At 37.2% G+C, this 21,349-nt stretch overlaps 1 protein-coding gene across 5 annotated transcripts in view; it reads right to left on the bottom strand.

Moving 5' to 3' along the window:
* The window catches only part of PDE5A (phosphodiesterase 5A), a 146,484-nt gene that overhangs the window by 123,688 nt on the left and 1,447 nt on the right, over positions 1-21,349 (bottom strand). The window contains exon 1 of one of the 5 annotated variants that reach the window (XM_061192024.1): positions 20,865-20,986. The exons of 3 other annotated variants lie outside the window; for them this stretch is intronic. In XM_061192024.1, coding sequence (XP_061048007.1) covers positions 20,865-20,890 — 26 coding nt within the window. In that variant the 5' untranslated portion in view covers positions 20,891-20,986. Of the gene's footprint in view, positions 1-20,431; positions 20,463-20,864; positions 20,987-21,349 lie in introns of those variants that run through there. One more of the 5 variants, XM_061192026.1, reaches the window with a different exon arrangement.

The raw sequence follows: 21,349 nt of genomic DNA, 5'->3' as shown, positions 1-21,349 counted from the left end.
CCAATTGATGGTGCCATTACTTTAGACATTTTTGGAACTCTTCTTTTGAAACTAACTTCTAAAAAATTTCATAAGCCATATAAGAATGTTAGTTTTATCTGAAAGTTAGATCTTCTTTTTCACTGAGCCTTCCTCTCAAAACAAGCAAATAAAACCGCAAAAAACCTAGAGTAATGGCTAACTTCATATATATCTTATGCATTAGACTTGACTTTTTCCAAAACTCAAATTTACTTTCAAAAGACAAAAACTTGCTACCATTGAGGATATTTAAAAGAACTGGCCTATAAGAGCAATGCAATCTCCACTCTACAATGACTTACTGATTATTTTCACCAAAGAGCCAGGATAAAAAAGTCTGACAGTGTACTATTTTGGAGAGTGTAGGGATACAGACACTCTCTCATCCTTTTGGATGCAGTAGAAATTGATAACACCTCTTCAGAGGGCAAGTAGGCAATATCTAACAAGTTTTAAAATGCATTTATCCTTTGTTGCACAGATTTTACACATGTGGCAAAGGAAGTACCAGGGTATTTATTTACTGTGGTACTGTTTGTTACAGCAAAGATAAGAAGAAACCTAATACCACAAACAGAAGCCTGGAAGACACATCATGGCACATTTATAAATGTAACACTAGACAAAGATTTAAAAATGGTCATGGATACTGATATGAATAATCACCACAATTTATTAAGTGAAAAAAGAAGATCCAGAAGGGGGAAAGAAGAGTTAGCCTTTTTTCAGAGTCTCTACTAAGTCTTTCACTTATAGAATGTTCCCTTAATTATTTTAGTTTGAACAACACTCTATTGTTTGGTAAATATATATTACCCTGAAATGGCACCGGTCTAGAATGAAATGGGTCAAAAAAAGATAACACAGATATTATCAGGATTACCTCATAATTCCAAGTGTTAGATATAGTTATAAATTTTAAAGCTCTCTTTAAAAACCTATGTAGGGACTTCTCTGGTGGTCCAGTGGTCAAGACTCTGCGTCCCCACTGCCGGGGGCACGGGTTTGATCCCTGGTCAGGGAACTAAGATCCTGCATGCCATGCACCACGGCCAAAATAATAATAATAATAATAATAATAAACAAAAGTTTTTAAAAAAGCAATGCAGTAAGTATATTGTACAGCTCTCCGGTGTATACCTCTAGTACAGAGTCTTTTAAAATATAATTGCCTAATGTTTTATAAATGCATGCCATGGCTTGAGACAAAATTTCCAGTGATGAGAACATACATTGATATTAAAATAATGCTGTATCTCAAAAACTTCGATAGAAATGAGGGGAACATACTTTGGGAAATGCTTACATAACCTCCAAAATCACAGTAGTAGTGCCAAAGACACTGATGTCAGACATGCATGTGAAAAATGTACAGGAAGCATTTGAATAAACTGTCTTGTAAAATGTAAGACAGGAAAAAAGCGATACATTTAAATTAACATATCATGTGATTTAAAAATATGTACATGCAACTTAAATTCTCAAATCAATATAAAAAGAGGCATTTTAACTATTTCAGTTACAAGCCTGAAACACAGCCTCATCTTATTTCTTACCTTCTCATTGGAAAATGGTGATCAACTTTTTAATCCAACCACCTACTTGACAGCTCCATGTGAACGTCTAAACAGACACCTTAACATGGTGAAATCAGAATTCCTAATGCCCCACCCTTCATCTTGCTCCAGCCTCACTCCCTGCCAGGTTTCTTCATATTAGTAAGTAGCACCATCATCTCCTTAGTTACTCAACCAAACATCTAGGAATTACTCTGGATTTCTGTTTCCTTCAACTCTCTCTTCTAATCCAGCAGCCAAGTCCTGTCACCTTGACTTCTAAAACCCTATAGTCCAATCTGCTCATTTCTATCTCCTGTACCACTTCCCTGGTCCAAACCCCACCATCTCTCACCTCAGACTATGGCCACAGCCCCTTAACTGGTCTCTCTGATATTATACTAGCCTCCCTTCAATCCATTCTCCACACAGTAGCCAGAGTAATCTTTGAACAAAGTAAACCTTAACATCTTAATTACCCTACTTGGCTTCTCACTGAATTGAGAATAAAACTCAAACTCTTTCAATCCCTTACCATAGTCCCTCTCACCCATGCCTCCCTGACGCTCCTTAAGCACGTCAGACTGCTCCCAGTCTGGAAAGCTCTCCTCACCTGCACCTGGCTGATCACAGCTTCCTCATCTCCTGTGCAGACAGGTCTTCCCTGATCACTCCACCTCAGGTGGCACCGACACATTATGTTCTCCCCCCACGCTATCTGAATTCTTACTATCATCTATTCTTCTGGTTTATTAATCTGTTGGCTTATTGCCTCCTCCGATGAGATGTAAATTTCATACTTGTCTGTCTTCTTCACGACTGCATTCCTGTACTTAGAAAACGCCTGTCACATACTAAGTCCTTGATAAATATTTGAGTGAAGTGAATGAATAAATAAATGAAGACTCCTAAATTACCTGCATTAAAAGGGACAACAGTCTTTTGAAAATGTGAATGCTGATATATTTGTTACAGAAAAATCAACATTGTTCATCACCCCTTGGATGTAAGCCTCATAACTGACCATGGCTAATTTACCCTCATATATCCTGTAGGGCCTAATATATGTCTTAAACAGAGCCAGTGTCCAAAAATTCTTTGTTAGGTGTTTTGCATTATTATATTTAATAGTCTCACAAGTGTTTTATTTCTAGATATTCTCTTGGAGAGATGAACTCAGTATTAAATGACACAGGAACAGTAGACCTGGTATATTCAGTGATTCAATCAACAATTTTTATTAATCACCAGTCATGGGGGAAAGGGTTTTCTCATGACCACATTATTGATTCTCTGAGTCCCTGTAGATATATCCCTGTGTATGGAAAACATATGTTATCATAACATCAAAACAATCACTTATAAACCAACCGTAAATAAAATTAAATCATCTCTCACACCTCTCTCCCTTCAGGCGTCCCTTGACGTTTTGCAGTGCATGACCTATGTGGCTGTATGAAGTGGGCCGTCCTTCCTAAGACTAATATCTATCATCTCCTGTTGATTGTTTTTTAATACTTCAATCTCTGCAAATACAAATCACCTGCAGACTGAAATTTAAACTCTTATGTAAGATACAGAATTTCTAGAAGTAAACCAAAGTGATGTTGGAGAACTATTCTAATATTACATAAAGCCACTGATAATTAAGGGTTAAGCGCAATAAAAAAACAGTTAACAATTAAAAAATAAAAAAACAGCAAGGATCATGACATAACAAATACCTGAAAAGAGAATTCTATTCAAATAACTGCATTCTAGATTAAGAAGGGCTGCTGGAAAAACTGATGACATCTTCAAATATTAATTTTAAAAACCTATATTTGGGGCAAAAGACTCTATGATCCTGCTGCAAATGTCAAATAAGAAGTAAAGATATTGGTTTATGGCATAGTCTTGCCAGAAAATTGTGTATTTTACAAATCAGCTGGGAGTTTCCATTATAATCTAAATTTTACTAAGTCCAAAATAAGGTAAATTTACTTTCATAACCTGTGGTTCCATTTTTCAAGATAAAGTTCCAATCAAAACCTTTTCACTGATATTTTTCGGTTTTAACTGGATTCACTTTTAAGTGTCTTTTTTCTCTAGAATGGATTATTCTAATGAAGGTCCTTGAGAGTGTCAGGCACTAACTAGGCTGGGCACCAGGGATACAGGAGTGAGCAAGCCCAGACCTCTCCTCCCTAAACTGAAGCTTATATTGTGTCCAGAAGTTAATTTATACACGTACTGAATTTGCTGTCATATGAAGTTATATGTAACTGCATGTGAATGAAGAAAGATGGAAAGATGAACATGTCAAATACGAGGGTAAATATACCAGATGAGATTCAAGAAACTTGGCTGGTAGCTCTGACTGGAGCAAATCACTTCTATGGCCTGAGGCAGGATCTCTATTTTCCCTTCTTTCTCTTCCTTAAGTCTATGATATTTTGAAAAGTATTTACATTAGTGATACTGGAAGGAAAAAAAGCACCATTTTATTTAAACCTGGTGAGGCAGGCACTAACAATCCTACTTTCTCAATTATGCAGCTAAATTAAATGGCTGAACCAAACACATTCTGCTAGCTGGCAGCAAAATCAGGAATCAAATCTAGGTCTCCTATTCCAAGTCTTACAGCCTGTAAGACTACAGAAGTTCCCAGAACATCAATGTTTGTCATGAAGACACTTCATAATGTCTAGCTGCATCTGAAAGAGTCAAAAATCAAATTTAAACACACAAGGCATAGAGAGAATAAAATCACTTATAATACACATTCTCTAACTTAATTCTTTCCATCCAGATCGTAAAAGGACGCGGCACACTAAACCACTGAGGTGAAAACACTGCCCCCCAAGGGACTCAGAGAACAAATGTTCTTAAGGATTGTGTCCTGAAAAAAATCTAACTGAATCCCATGCCTATGTTTCTCTGAAAACAGGTCATGGTTTATAAATCTAAAATGATGCACTGAAAAGAATGTATAATAAATGTGTTCAAGAGAAGAGTAATTCTCAGGGCTGCTAGATTTAGCAAATAAAAATACTGGATACCCAGTTAAAACTGAGTTTCAGATAAACAATGAATAATTTTTTAATATAAGTAGAATCTAAAATTCAAATTTTACGGGGTGTTCTGTATTTTAGCTGGCCACACTAGTCGTTCGATATCCTGTTTTTCCCAACTGAAATTATTGGCAGATAGACAACAAAGAAAAGGTAGGTTCTATGGAGCATACTAATGAGCTCCAGGCTATCAAACCACTAATACTAATTTTATCATCGAAAGAGCACGAAGGATCCTGTGTACCACATTGTGATCCTGTGTATGATAACTGAACCTTTTGAAAGCTCTTGGATTAATAATTTGTGGCATAAAATTCTTCCTTAAATCAAGCCTTTTCATTTTACTGTCCAAACCATACCATATATTTAATAGAGAAAAAAACAAACTGCAATCTACTTATAAAAGGGAGGTTGACTAATTGCTAAAAATTCTTGGGACTTACAAAGCACCCCGAGAAGTTGTGTTTTTCAGCCATAAATCCAAAATTCCAATCATTATTCTAGCATTTGCTGCCAATGGGATTTGTGACCAGTGGCAAACAATTTTCTTCTTCTGAGTTTCAATTTCATCCTCTACATAATAGGGGAAATACTGCCTGTTCTACCTTCTTCATGAAGTGCCAGGTGCTGTCTGTCTTCAGCAGAGTATAAAGTCAAGAATACCAAACTGGCCATCAGGAAACAACTCTAGTTCCAACTATAAGAATACACAGATGTGAGGCTGAACCAATCACAACTTCTCTGGAGGTCGTTTTCTCCAGAGTACAAGTCCTTCATTATAAAAATGGTCAGCTGCTTGAACAGGTCATGAAGACTCCCACAACTTCTTACATTATCAGTAGGCCAGTAGGTGATGATTATTAGTTTGGTCAACTCCTGTCATCTCCTTTTGCCCCTCAGCTTCTCCATTTTCAAACAGGGGAAAGGCTTCTTACTGCTTCACTCACCACACAGGGCTGATGTTTGAGACAAGTTATAAAATGCATGTGGGGCTTCCCTGGTGGTGCAGTGGTTAACAGTCCGCCTGCCAACGCAGGGGACATGGGTTCGAGCCCTGGTCCAGGAAGATCCCACATGCCGCGGAGCAACTAAGCACGTGCGCCACAACTACTGAGCCTGCGCTCTAGAGCCCGCGAGCCACAACTACTGAGCCCGTGTGCCACAACTACTGAGCCCGTGCACAACTATTGAGCCCGTGCGCCACAACTACCGAAGCCCACGTGCCTAGAGCCTGTGCTCTGCAACAAGAGAAGCCACCACAATGGGAAGCCCGCACACTGCAACGAAGAGTAGCCCCTGCTCGACGCAACTAGAGAAAAGCCCACGAGCAGCAACGAAGACCCAACACAGCCAAAAATAAATAAATAGATAAATGAATAAAATTTTTAAAAAAGAAAAAGAAAATGCATGTGGAAGCATTTCAAAATCTCTTCCATATTTTTAAGATGTTGCTATCTCCTAGACCCTTAGTACTCATTCCAATGGAGACGTAGGGCTGGGGTAAAGAGCAATGGCTGTTCATTTCCTCATAAAGTTCAGCCAAGAGAATCAGAGAAAGTGAGGGGGAAAGAGGTCGTGTTCCAGGTGGTATGGGTCCACAGGCCGAGTGGGTCTAATAGCGTTTGGAAATAGGCTGGCTACATGCATCCTGAGCATTCAAAGTCCTTGTCCAAAGCAGATACTGCAGATTGTCATTTATTAAAGAATCCCACTAAGTTTTCCCCCTAAATAGAAGAGTTACATCATAACTCTCCATAAGTTACATCCTAGCCATTTGAGCAGAAAGAATGAAATGGATGCAAGTTCCACAAAGGTATTTTACCCTCTGCTCCAAGCGCTAATAACTTAGAGACTCTGCTTTCATGTATAAGCAAGTCCTTGTTAACTGTCCTGCAATCACAAGCAGAGCAGCCCTCTTGAAGTCTTTGAGTTGATTTAACTTTTACAAGGCTGTTAATGAAAAACAATAGGCCCTGGACCCTTGAAATAAAGCCAGGGCCAAGGGAAATACAATGAAAATTAATGCCGAGACTTTATAATCGATGACAAGATCCTGATGTTTAACATCCCATCCAAATCATTCCTTCTCTCCTCACCAAAATCTGTTTTATTATCCTCCAGTCAGTTATTTCCTTCCATATTTTATTACACAAAAAATTTCTTACCTCATAAATGAGTTGTATTATATATCTTTTTAAAATGGGTAAATTCAATTTAGTTTTGTTTTTAAACTTTTACAATATGTCTTAAAATAACTAGAGAAACCCTGGAGGGTACCAAAATCAATGTTGGGAGTTATTCCTCTCAGGTAACATGAATGTGAATACCATCTGTGGTTTCAAACTTGTAGGTACCACAGATGCTGCTCAGGGCTCACTAAGGAACCCTTTCCCATACTGAGCAAGTAAAGAACCCAAAAGATTGATATTAATTAGACACCAGGAAATAAAGCCAAGACAAAAACTTGTCATGAGTTTACCATAAATGTGACTTGGATTTTAAATCTCAAGTCTTTTAAAACAATGAATCCAATCAGAAGTTTACTCTCTTAATATTCTACTTTACTGAAGACTCTTGCAGCTCAAACTGTCCATGCAATGATGATTTAATATAAAAATCAGTGTCATGAGGAATAACATTTAACATATTTTGATTTCACGAGGCTTCTTTATAGCACTAACAGCACTGCATTCTTCAAGACAGTGCTTCAATGTGGGTGGATCACCCTACAAAACTAAATGCAAAAGGCCAGGCGGCCAGGTTCTAGCAGCTGCTGCAGGAAAAGGCTGAGCTTGACATTTCCACTGTCAGACATTTGGGGTCTTTAGTAATACACAGAGGAATAGAATGAATAAATTCATTCGTGAATGATAAAAAAACATTGAAGGAATTCTGTGGGGTAGAAAGCCTGGAAGGTGAATTGTCACTTTTTATAACGGTTATAACAAAGAGTTTATCTCATCAAAATTACACACATGGCAGAAATAAAGTGCTATATATTTCATACCACACACGCTGTGTGCTCCTATTTTTAAAGAAGATGAAAAGTGTATCATTCTTAAAATGATAGATTCAATTAAGTTAATGATTAAATTTAATGGTACCAAGCTAATAATGTCTTTTTAATGGATATTTAAATAGGTTTAAGTTTTTGTATATCAGCTACACTTCATCTCATACTTTACAAAATTTTTACAAATTAATTAGTGATATTCATTGAAAGAAATGGAAGGCCACTGTATGATGACACATACTGTTAAGAATGAAACTTTTCCCCTTTTGCAATTTCTCATTTTCACTCAATATTATTACCTATCACAGGAAGAAAAACTACGGTTTATAGTTTGTGTTCTAGAAATTTTCCACTAATCTAAACAAGTCACAGCTTCTTCCAAATGCCTACTATCTAGAAGTATTAAATAGGATATGCAAAACTTATTGCATATGGCATGCAAGCTCTCACATAACATTTCAAATATGATTAGCAAAAGAGATAAACACACACACACACGCCTGTGTCCAAAGGGGCTCCATGCAGCAATAACTTTAATTTCTACCAAAGTTGAACTGTTCACTCATTTACAAAACGAATCTTAAAAAGACAAATACCTTAAAATATATATTCAGTATTCCAGATGCCTTGAAAGGGAAAAATAATTAAAATACCTTGTCTAGATAGAATATTTCTTGGCATCTAGAAAAGTAAGGAAAAGGAAAAGAAAAATTTACGAAGCAGTGAAAAATTCTGATGTAAACATAATAATTCTCATGAGTTAAAAATATAATTAGATGAAACCTACTTGTAGAGCAACTAGTTTAATATGCTTTGTACTCTTGCCTAAAATAATGTATCAGAGGATAAAAATTCTTTGAAAATATACTGTACTTAGGGTACTTGTGTTCTAATACTAAAAATATAATTGTAACAGTCCAGTACCTAAACTTTCAGCCATTCTATTTTAAAATGTTATTGGAGAGTTCCTACTTTTTATACTCTAAAATAATATATGGAAATGAAACCCACTTGGGCAAAGTCTCTAGGCACCTCATTTAGTAATGTGCTTGCACATTAAGTGGCCCTAGGAGAAACTTTAGCCTCTTCCTGAGTTGAATTCCTCATGACATTAAATCTATGAGTCTTTGCGTTGCTTCCATTAACATTGATACTGAACTTCAGTAGAAAATGATGGGTAAGGGCCCTAGGTGGGACAGACTTAGGCTTCAACTCCAGAACTGCTTCTAAGATAAGACCTCAGGTGCATTATTTACTCTCTCTATAAGATGGAGATAACGGCATTAACCCTCATAGGCTTCTTAAGAAAATTAACGGAAATCATGCCTATAGAGTGCTGGCATAGAGTCTGGTACACAGTGTTTAATATGTGATAGTTACTGTTTTTAAGTTAATTGAATATTTTTTTTTTTTGGCCGTGCCACATGGATTGCAAGATCTTAGTTCCTAGACTAGGAATTGAACCTGGGTCCTTGGCAGTGAAAGCATTGAGTTCTAAACACTGGGCCACCAGGGAATTCCCAAGTTAATCGAACATTAACTGCAATATATTTTCAAAAGCAATTAATTTTTTTGTAAAAATAAAAAGAATTTATTCATGGGTTTCTACAGAATAACTAGATGTTAGCCATTGTTTCCTTTTAAGCTCCTAGTTTAAAAGCACTAATTTCTCTATAGAAACACTTGTGCAAAAAAAAATTGTTTTAATGTTGGTATTTTCTCAAATTAGAATTGAAAAAACATAGACTCCCTAGACCAATAACCACACTTACATATGACAAATTTTCTGAATAACACATAAAGATTAAGAGCTGAACATGTAGTTGAGAAAAATCACTTTCTATTACTACTCAGAACTTAATTTTTAAAAATAAGTTATAGAATTTGGGGGACGATTTTTTCAAAATATCACAGATATAATAAAACTGTTTGACAACAAATGTGATATACAACTAATTATCTAAAATAAAAACCATAGCAATATTTCATAATAACCATAATTCTAAACTGGAGAATGATTTTAATACTTGATAAAACAATGCTTCAACACTCTGCTACAAGAGATCTGGGGATTAAAGTTGATCCATTTTAGTTCCTACCCAAGGGGACTTACTTGCGGGAATTCTGTAAGTAGGTTGATGCCTGGGTCTCAAGGAGGTTACCCTGGAACAGTAACATTTAGGGAGATTTGCAGAGTGCCTCAAACAAAACGGAGGAAAAATTTGCAGGCCCTGAATGATCCACAAAACACAATGCATGATCGTGTTTTTTAAGTCTCCTATTAAAACTTCACCCCGGGCTTCCCTGGTGGCGCAGTGGTTGGGAATCTGCCTGCCAATGCAGGGGACACGGGTTCGAGCCCTGGTCTGGGAAGATCCCACATGCCACGGAGCAACTAGGCCCGTGAGCCACAACTACTGAACCTGCGCGTCTGGAGCCTGTGCTCCGCAACAAGAGAGGCCACAAGGGTGAGAGGTCCGCGCACCGCGATGAAGAGTGGTCCCCGCTTGCCACAACTAGAGAAAGCCCTCGCACAGAAACGAAGACCCAACACAGCTAAAAATAAATAAATAAATTAATTAATTGAAAAATATAATAAATAAATAAATTAATTAATTAACTACAAGCAACTCTATGCCAATAAAATGGACAACCTGGAAGAAATGGACAAATTCTTAGAAAGGTATAACCTTCCAAGACTGAACCAGGAAGAAATAGAAAATATGAACAGACCAATCACAAGTAATGAAATTGAAACTGTGATTAAAAATCTTCCAACAAACAGAAGTCCAGGACCAGATGGCTTCACAGGTGAATTATATCAAACATTTAGAGAAGAGCTAACACCCATCCTTCTCAAACTCTTCCAAAAAATTGCAGAGGAAGGAACGATCCCCAACTCATTCTATGAGGCCACCATCACCCTGATACCAAAACCAGATAAAGACACTACAAAAAAAGAAAATTACAGACCAATATCACTGATGAATATAGATGCAAAAATCCTCAACAAAATACTAGCAAACAGAATCCAACAACACATTAAAAGGATCATACACCATGATCAAGTGGGATTTATCCCAGGGATGCAAGGATTCTTCAATATACGCAAATCAATCAATGTGATACACCATATTAACAAATTGAAGAATAAAAACTATATGATCATCTCAGTAGATGCAGAAAATGCTTCTGACAAAATTCAACACCCATTTATGATAAAAGCTCTCCAGAAAGTGGGCATAGAGGGAACCTACCTCAACATAATAAAGGCCATATACGACAAACCCACAGCCAACATCATTCTCAATGGTGAAAAACTGAAAGCATTTCCTCTAAGATCAGGAACGAGACAAGGATGTCCACTCTCACCACTATTATTCAACATAGTTTTGGAAGTCCTAGCCACGGCAATCAGAGAAGAAAAAGAAATAAAAGGAATACAAATTGGAAAAGAAGAAGTAAAACTGTCACTGTTTGCAGATGACATGATACTATACATAGAGAATCCTAAAAATGCCACCAGAAAACTACTGGAGCTAATCAATGAATTTGGTAAAGTTGCAGGATACAAAATTAATGCACAGAAATCTCTTGCATTCCAATACACTAATGATGAAAAATCTGAAAGAGAAATTATGGAAACACTCCCGTTTAGCATTGCAACAAAAAGAATAAAATATCTAGGAATAAACCTACCTAGGGAGACAAAAGACCTGTATGCAGAAAACTATAAGACACTGATGAAAGAAATTAAAGATGATACAAACAGATGGAGAGATATACCATGTTCTTGGATTGGAAGAATCAACATTGTGAAAATGACAATACTACCAAAAGCAATCTACAGATTCAATGCAATCCCTATCAAATTACCAATGGCATTTTTTACAGAACTAGAACAAATCATCTTAAAATTTGTATGGAGACACAGAAGACCCCGAATAGCCAAAGCAGTCTTGAGGGAAAAAAACGGAGCTGGAGGAATCAGACTCCCTGACTTCAGACTATACTAAAAAGCTACAGTAATCAAGACAATATGGTACTGGCACAAAAACAGAAACATAGATCAATGGAACAAGATAGAAAGCCCAGAGATAAACCCACGCACCTATGGTCAACTAATCTATGACAAAGGAGGCAAAGATATACAATGGAGAAAAGACAGCCTCTTCAATAAGTGGTGCTGGGAAAACTGGACAGCTACATGTAAAAGAATGAAATTAGAACACTCCCTAACACCATACACAAAAATAAACTCAAAATGGATTCAAGACCTAAATGTAAGACCGGACACTATAAAACTCTTAGAGGAAAACATAGGAAGAACACTCTTTGACATAAATCACAGCAAGATCTTTTTTGATCCACCTCCTAGAGTAATGGAAATAAAAACAAAAATAAACAAATGGGACCTAATGAAACTTCAAAGCTTTTGCACAGCAAAGGAAACCATAAACAAGATGAAAAGACAACCCTCAGAATGGGAGAAAATATTTGCAAACGAATCAACGGACAAAGGATTAATCTCCAAAATATATAAACAGCTCATGCAGCTCAATATTAAAGAAACAAACACCCCAATCCAAAAATGGGCAGAAGACCTAAATAGACATTTCTCCAAAGAAGACATACAGATGGCCAAGAAGCACATGAAAAGATGCTCAACATCACTAATTATTAGAGAAATGCAAATCAAAACTACAATGAGGTATCACCTCACACCAGTTTGAATGGGCATCATCAGAAAATCTACAAACAACAAACGCTGGAGAGGGTGTGGAGAAAAGGGAACCCTCTTGCACTGTTGGTGGGAATGTAAATTGATACAGCCACTATGGAGAACAGTATGGAGGTTCCTCAAAAAACTAAAAATAGAATTACCATATGACCCAGCAATCCCACTACTGGGCATATACCCAGAGAAAACCGTAATTCAAAAAAACACATGCACCCCAATGTTCATTGCAGCACTATTTACAATAGCCAGGTCATGGAAGCAACCTAAATGCCCATCGACAGACGAATAGATAAAGAAGATGTGGTGCATATATACAATGGAATATTACTCAGCCATAAAAAGGAACGAAATTGAGTGATTTGTTGAGACGTGGAGGGATCTAGAGATTGTCATACAGAGTGAAGTAAGTCAGAAAGAGAAAAACAAATATCGTATATTAACGCATGTATGTGGAACCTAGAAAAATGGTACAGATGAACCGGTTTGCAGGGCAGAAGTTCAGACAGAGATGTAGAGAACAAACGTATGGACACCAAGGGGGGAAAACTGAGGTGGGGTGGGGATGATGGTGTGCTGAATTGGGCGATTGGGATTGACATGTATACAGTGATGTGTATAAAATTGATGACTGATTAAAATATAATAATAAAAAAAATTTTTTTTAATTAAAAAAAATTAAAAATAAATAAATTAATTAAAAAAAAAAACTTCACCTCTTTCTCTTTCTCTCCAGTGCTTTTTTCATCATTCATATGAATTAACCACTAAAACCAGAATTACAAAGAGTGTGTTATTTTCCTGTCTAAAAAGGGATGGTTGATAATTTATATGGAAATGTGCTTTATCTGTAGGAAAAACATAAAAATAACTCACATAAAATATAATGTTAGATATTTCTCCTGCTCTTGGATCCTTATTTTACACAGTTCTAGCTGTGCTGTTTGTAAAATTTGACCTAGATCCACCACTCATACTTGGAAAATACTTAAAGGAAACTATTCAATCTAAGAAGTTGATACCCTGCTCCTCTGGTGAGAATCAAGAATGCTTAGAGCTGAAAGAGATTTTTAAACTCATTTATGAATTTCTCTGCCTTGATTTCTCACCCCCTCCTACCTCCCATTTTAAAGCCAAGATTTATTAACCTGGGCCAGTCACAAAGCTTGGGACACAGTCGGGAGGTCTGGACTCCCATTCCAATTCCCTTTCCAGTACCTTACACAATCCACAAAAGGTTCCGTTTAAACCATTAATAAAAATTCATCTAAAAAATGAGAAGGACACAAAGTCTATTAAATCCCTGTTCTGTTGTTCTAATTCCCACTTATCAGAATAAGGGGATGACTCTCAAAGTTTGCAATTATAATTAAGGTACTGATGATTCTCAAGGTAAAATAAATAGTAACCTACTGAAAATCACTCTATAAAAGATAAGGAAATATGTATTAGTTCCTTTAAATTTCTTAAGAACCCTAGAAGTAAATGCTATTATTCCCATTTTACAAAGAAAGCAAAGAAATAAAGTACCTAAAGTACCTAAAGGTCATACTTTTAAGAAAGAAGTAGTTCTGGGGTTGAAGCTTAAATCTGTCCTATCTGGGGCCCTTAACCACCATAAATTGAAGTAAATTTTAAAGAGTTCAGAACAGTGGCTCCCAACCAAGTAGTGGTGCCAGCTTTTGGGGGGCATTTGGAAGTGTGTGTCACAATAATCAGGTGCTCCTGACATTTAGTGTCTGGGGCCCAGGGATGTTAAACATCCTGCAATAAGCTGAACAGTTTCTCACAACAACAAAAAGTATCACTACCAAATGCCAAACAGCATCCCCTTTAAGAAGCAATGGTTTACTATAATGGAAAAGAATATGAAAAAGATTAATCACTTTGCTGTAAACCTGAAACTAACACAACATTGTAAATCAACTATACTTCAATTTAAAAAAAAAGAAAAAAAGCAACAGTTTAGAAGAATAAAAGATTAACCTACTATAACAGTGTATCAAATGAAACAGGGGCTATCTGGGACACCTCCAAGTGATTCCTCCAATAATCTCTACTCTGATGTTACAGTGAGTAGTTCCCTTGCTTCTGGCATGGATTAGAAACAAATGCTGTCTAAAGTTATTTAATGTTCCCAAGTTTTCTCCAGCTATGAAAACATCTGAGAAGCTTACTGGGACCAAATATAAATAAAATGCAGAACTGCTTCACATGGTTTTACATTCAAATTTGACCAAGAGTTGGAAGAGACATGTTTTGTAATTTTCCATGCATTCACAATCACATGTATGGAAAATGTTCCTTAAAGGAAAACTTACTTGCATCTGAAAGAAAACCTAATAACCAAAATCTATGCTGTAAATATGTAAACCGATTTGTTTAGCAGCTTAGAGATGGGAAAGATTGGACTAGATTGGCATGGCCGAATATGAGGTATGAGAAGCCCTGAGAGTCCAGAGCAATTATGTTTTGAAGATCTGTAGTTTCTCTATGGAAATGCTTCAATTTTGCTTTTTCACACTAATGACAATTAAAACCAAAAAAAAAAAGTAAAAGATGTATACTTCAAATTACTGGGATGACCACCTTATAATCAAACACTATCCTGCAATTTTAGCAGTCAAGTTTATATTTGTATTTACAATCACACTGCCGCCCAATGGTTCTGGGATAAAGAGAAAATAAAAGAGGTAGATTTAATATATAAATGTGCTTTCAAGCCAAATAAAAACCAAAAGCTGGTGTATTGTGCTATAAGACTAAAAGTTTCATGATTGTTATGAGAGACCCAGTGGGAGAAATGAATCATCACAAGGCAACTATAGCAAAGGCAAGCTGACCTCACCAGACACCCCTGCATCCCAATCAGGGCCACATTCACTCTACAAGGATGATTTAATGGATGTGGTCAATTTGCATTTGGCTAGAGTTTTATCATTTTATTCATAATTAACTTATACATTTATTTTGGTATTACAGTTGTATAAATGCTATGATTAAGTTATACCTACTCTTAAGAATTCCTCATTTAACTCACATTAAAATGAGAGAAAGTCAATACTAGGTATGGCAGATATCTGGAACTTCTGGATGCACTCACATCACTTTCTTTTGGGAATTCCCCTCCCCCTCCCCCCCCCCCCCCACTGACATATCACACTATGGGTTACCTGCCCCAACAAAGTAGTGAGACAACCTTATTCTTCCGGACACAGCGACTGGCCCAGAGCAGGCAAGTGACGCAAGCAAGGCCAAATAATTTTGAGAGGGCTGATATGGATAAGAAGGTACTTTTCAAACATGAGAAATTTAAGACCCACATAAACTTGCCAAGAAGAAACTTTTCCAGCTCACAAAGAAAGCCAATGCAGCATAGGGCCAAAAGGACGGATGGAGGGAGGGAGGGAGGGAGGGAGGGAGGGAGGGTGGGAGGGAGGGAGGGAGGGAGGGAAGGAGGGAAGGAAGGAAGGAAGGAAGGAAGGAAGGAAGGAAGGAAGGAAGGAAGGAAGGAAGGAAGACAGATTGATTAGACATACAGACAAAAAGAATGTTGACAAGATTATTTCACACCCAAACCAATCTCCAGGAATGTCAATCATGTGAGTTAATTATGTATGAGTTCAAGTTGAGTTTTTGTCACTTGTGACCAAAAGCTTTTTAACTAAGATACTGGGGATCAATAAGAATGTCTTTCTTTAACAGGGGAACATTACTTAAATTTGAAAGACACTGGACTACATGATCTCCTCCAACTCTAAAGTTCAAAGATCCTGTGTGTGTGTTTTAATTATTTCATCAGCTTTAAAAATCAGGATCTGTATATGTATAGCTGATTCACTTTGTTATAAAGCAGAAACTAACACACCACTGTAAAGCAATTATACTCCAATAAAGATGTTAAAAAGAAAAAAAAATCAGGATCTTTTCTCTTCTTATGACCTCAGTATACTTATTCAACAGAAAGTAGAAGTGATGCTTTTTTTAAAATAATTATTACCAGGGATATGATATCAGGTAGGGATCTTTTCTCTCCCAAATTTAGATGTAATAAAATTATTCAGAGAAGACAATTTGCAAAAAGTTAATCTTACTTTACAATTCAGAATCAAGAGAAAGGTCTCAAAGAACACAGAAGCTAACAATGGCACCTAAGACTTCATAAAGCATGTTCACTACAAACTACAAATGGGGCACATGGATATATATATCTCCATATATATATATATATCTCCATATATATATATATATATATATATATATATATATATATGGCTTTTTTAAAGCTTTTTAGAATATTCATCAGAACGATTCTTATGAACTTAACACTGTTTTCTTTACCTGCCTTAAATATTTAGTTGGCAATAAGTATAAATTCCTACCAGTTAGAGAAAATGAATAAAGCACTCACACCATGAAAAAAAATATGATTCAAAATAAAATGAGAATACCAAGTCGGTAAATAAGATTACAGAGCTAAATATCAAATGAATGACTCACGTGGAAAGACTTTCTTCAATTTTTATTCTTAGGTTGTAATTCACAGGCACTTTTTTTTTTTTTTTTAAACTGAGAACCTGATTTAACAGATATTTCCAAGGCCACATCAATCAGCTATAACACTGGTCAACTGAATCTACATCTGTCCAGCTAAAGTAATCTCACAGGAAGTCCTGCAAAGTCAGTAGCTAGTCTGCATTCTAAACTCAAAAATTAGTCATTTTTCAACCCTCCAATATCAATCAACTCAGTGATTTATTTAATTGCCCTGCAGTCCTTACCAAAGGCTTTTATCCTAAGAAGAGTTTTTATCCTACAATTAGCCCTGAGAATAAAGAAAAAAATCTAACTCAACACAACAGTTACAGGTTTAATAAACTGTTAGTCTGAAAAATATTTGGGGGACAAACTAATAAATACCAAACACTTTTTTTTTAAGCCTTTTCAAGTATGAAAGAACTCTTTCCCAAGCATTATTAAAATGTAGCAGGAAGTTCAAGCAGTTTTAAGTTAATTCATGTTTTCAAATCTAGAGGAAGGGAAGCAACTTAGTAAGACATACTCTCTGTAATCAGATAAGGGTGAAGGTACAAACTTTACCCATACAACTTGAAAGCACTTTCAAATATTTTAAAAGAAATGATATCAGAGATCAGACTCAAGTCATTTCTTTAGGTGGAACTATTTAAAAAGGAAATTTTGTTGCACAACATAATCAAAATGCTAAAAACTGCTCATCTTTAGGTACTGAAGACAATATTAAGAAAATATTGGCAATTCCAATAGATCTTCAGATCACAAACTGAAAAAAAAGCTACTGAATTGTACCACAAGCTTATTTAAGTGTTATACTAAGCAAATAGATTTATTTTGAATGACTAATTGCAATGCATTAGTTGTACCACAGTTTTAGGAATCATGATCTTGTATTGGGGGCTTTAAAAATGGAACTGAATATGAAACCTTGAGAACACTAGTGATAGAAGAGCAATGAGAAACATCATTTCAGGGGCTCCTACGGATTCTTCCAGATTCAATCCTATCCAAATTCAATCCACATGAGTACTTTTAGGGCACTAAAAGTTACCTTCGAGCTGGCTATAAGGAGCCTGGTTATAAGCAATACAAGGATAAAAGGACATTATTACACCAGAATTACCATAATGAAAATATTAGAAATAATATCAAAGCCAGACTGAGTCAATACCCACAGGATTTTATTATCTTCAACACTAGTGACTGCTTAACAAAATATGCTTAACAAATCGTGTCTGAAAATTGTGAGTTTATATTCCTATATGATCATAGAAACAATCATTTTTAAGATTAAATAGCAATATTTATTTTATACCTATCATCTGACTTTAAGATAATATCTTGCAAAAAAAAGTTACAGCTTTTAGAGATGAGAAAAAAATAAGAAAAGAAAGAAAGAAAAAGAAAGAAAGAAAGAAAGAAAGAAAGAAAGAAAGAAAGAAAGAAAGAAAGAAAGAAAAGAGAGAAAGAAAGAAAGAGAGAAAGAAAGAAAGAATCCCAAACTCAGGACCTGGAACATCAACTAATTCACCACAGCTTTGCAGTGTCAAATAAAAGGTCTATCATAGAAAACTACATGCGAGTGTAAAACTTCTGTTTCTGGACTTTGATCCAAGTGGTCATAAAAAGTTGTCCTCACTTAGTATCTCCTATTTCTAGTATATGCCAAATATTCTCAAGCTTTTGTCTAGCACAAAACAAAGCAATAAAAAGTCAATCATATTACCCCTACAATTCTAAATGATCTAAAACATCGTGCACAATCACAGAGCTGATTAGTAACTAATGAAAGGTAACTTATTCTAATAAGCTGTCAAGAATAACAACAGCTGTTAAAGTGGCATTAGCACCAGAAAGGCTTCATCTGTGAATGCACAAGCATTAAAGCCCTTAATGAACACAGCATCTCAAACTCGTAGGACTGCAAAGTTTTCTATGATAGCGAGGGTGGAGGTTTTCCATAGGTTTTAGTTACTAGTCTCAAAGTAATTTTTATGCCTATAAATTAAGTTACAAATTGTTCAACTGACACTCTCAAAATTCACTTAAACAGGTTTTGATTGCTGAAAAGCATCTATTTGTGTGCTGCAAGCTATAGCTTATAAGGAGGTGCTTAGCTCTGTATTGGAAGATAATTATAGGAAACAATGTAATATAGCAGCAATAATTGCTTTCAAGGTCAACCAAAATTCACAGGTGTTTAAATGAAAGTTTAGTGCCAGAACCTTCCTTCTATTCAGTGACTACTATTGAGTGCAGACCATTCAGTCTGGGGAGAGAATAGAGAAGCATGCATGAATGTCAAACAACAATTAAATCAAATAAGGTAGAAATAGTTCTATCAATGAGACTGTTTACAGGCACAGATGGCCAATCTCAGTGAATCCAAATTTATTTAAAATCTTAAAACTCACCAAATGCCTCTACAGAGCTATTCTGTTGCATGGGTTTCCTGAATCACATACAGTATTCATTTTTTACATTGTGTAACAAAAGGGAAAAAAGCAAAGTAATGTGATCTTCTTGTTAAAGCAAACAAACAAACAAACGACTTAGCTGTAAAGTTAAGGTGTCTGTAATAAGATTTGATCACAACCATGTGAATCACACCGTGTTCAGCAGGTTGGCCTTTTTATAATCAACTAGTGCCCAATCTCTCATTCTTATTTTAAGTCTCCAGTTAATGCCATCAAATATAAGCCCAAACTGGAATACTGTTTCTTAAAAAACCTCTGGCTACGCATAAGACTTAGATTATATTCTTCACACTGACAACTTTCAGCGCCTTGTAACTCCTAAAATTGAGGGCCTGCCCTACTCTTGAATGTCTTACACTTTCATTTTCCGGCTTACACTCAACATAAACTCTTCTCTCAAGATTATACACACACACATATATATCACAGAAAGGGTTCAGCCTCTTGTCAACATCAACTGTAATATAAAAACCCTAACTGAAGAAAAAAGCCTTTAATAGAGTCTCAGATGGTCTAAATTTTGCACTAAGCAGTGTACTTTTGAGAATTGGGATTTTAATCCTATGCTACTTGGGAAAAAAAGTAATGTGAAAAGAAATGTAACTTAACTCATTCAATTTATTTTCCAAAAAAAAGTAACTCAAAGTTTTGGCAGGCTGTCAAAGTGAAGTGTTTTTATGTATGAGTTAAAACCTACCGCCAAACAATCCCAAGTTTATGTCTTTAAAGGGAGAGGAGGAAGAAAAAAAAAAGACAAAGGACATTTACGCTGATTTTAAAATAAGTAATTTTGTTCTTTCTTAATAATCTGCCTGAAGAACATCTCTAAAGAACATCCCCCTACACATTTAAAATATCAGCCCAGTTCTCCTGCCCATTCCCCATTCTATGCGCTATAGTTCATTAAGGGCGGAAGAGTGGAAGTGTGGAAGGGTGAAAGCAACCCGGGGACAGATGGCCTCGGAGAAGGTGACCTCTAAAAACTGTTGGCTCCCAGCAATCGATAATTCCAGACCTAGATGGTTTTAGTGCCTCACCCCAAACTCGCAGAAAAGTCCTCTTCGAAAAGAAACCACTTTCCATTCAGGGTTTATCCTCTGGTCGCTCCAGATTTAGGATTTTGATAGAAGGCGAAAGCGGCGAAGAGGATTTTAAAAGGAGGGCGGAGTAATTAAACAGAAGAGAGAAGATTTGCGCCGAAGCCACCGCCTCTATTAAAAACCCCCGAAAGTGATCAAATCGACACCAACTCTGAACGTTCGTTAGGAGACGCGGAGTTAAAAAGAGCCCCATCTAAGACCTCAAAGTATTACATCCACAGGAAAGTAAAGGAAGACAAAAATCTCATAGAGTCCATTTTCAGTGAAGCGTCGCCCCGCCGGTGTGACCCGGGTGCCACCCCCCCAGCAGCCAGCCCCCACCGCGCCCCCGGGGAAAGTGGGAAAGACGGGGCGATGCTGAAGGAAGTACCTTGTTTTGTCCCCAAAAGGCAACATAGCAAACGTGGTGAGTTGGAGGTGCAGATCAGGCGGCCTCGGCGTACCCTGGACTCCAGGAGGCGCCGGGGGGCGACGACGTGCCCAGGTGAGGCCGTTGACTCGAAGCCGGCTCCCCTACCGCCCCCGCGGTCGCGCCACCGCCCGCCGCCGCCCGTTCGCCCCGCGCGGCACCGCCCCCTGGCTGGGAGCGCCCGGCCGAGTCGCAGCGGTGCGCCGGCGAGTGGGAGCCCAGCGCCCAGCCCCGGCCGGCCCCTTCACCATCACCGCCCCGCGTGCGTCTCCCTCCCGGCGAGGCGGCCAGCGTCAGCTGCCCGAAGGCCGCTGCCGGGAGCCGGCGACGGCGAGGTTCGGGCCCCTTCTCCAAAGGGGTGCGTCTGGGAGTCAGCCCGAGTCCGAGCGCAGCAGCCTTGCCCGCGTCCCGGCTTCGCACCAACTCCTCCGGCTTCGGGGCACTCG

Source organism: Eubalaena glacialis, chromosome 5 (assembly GCF_028564815.1).
Source record: "Eubalaena glacialis isolate mEubGla1 chromosome 5, mEubGla1.1.hap2.+ XY, whole genome shotgun sequence".
Classification (NCBI taxonomy): Eukaryota; Metazoa; Chordata; class Mammalia; order Artiodactyla; family Balaenidae; genus Eubalaena; species Eubalaena glacialis.
This window is presented reverse-complemented; position numbering and strand designations above follow the sequence as displayed.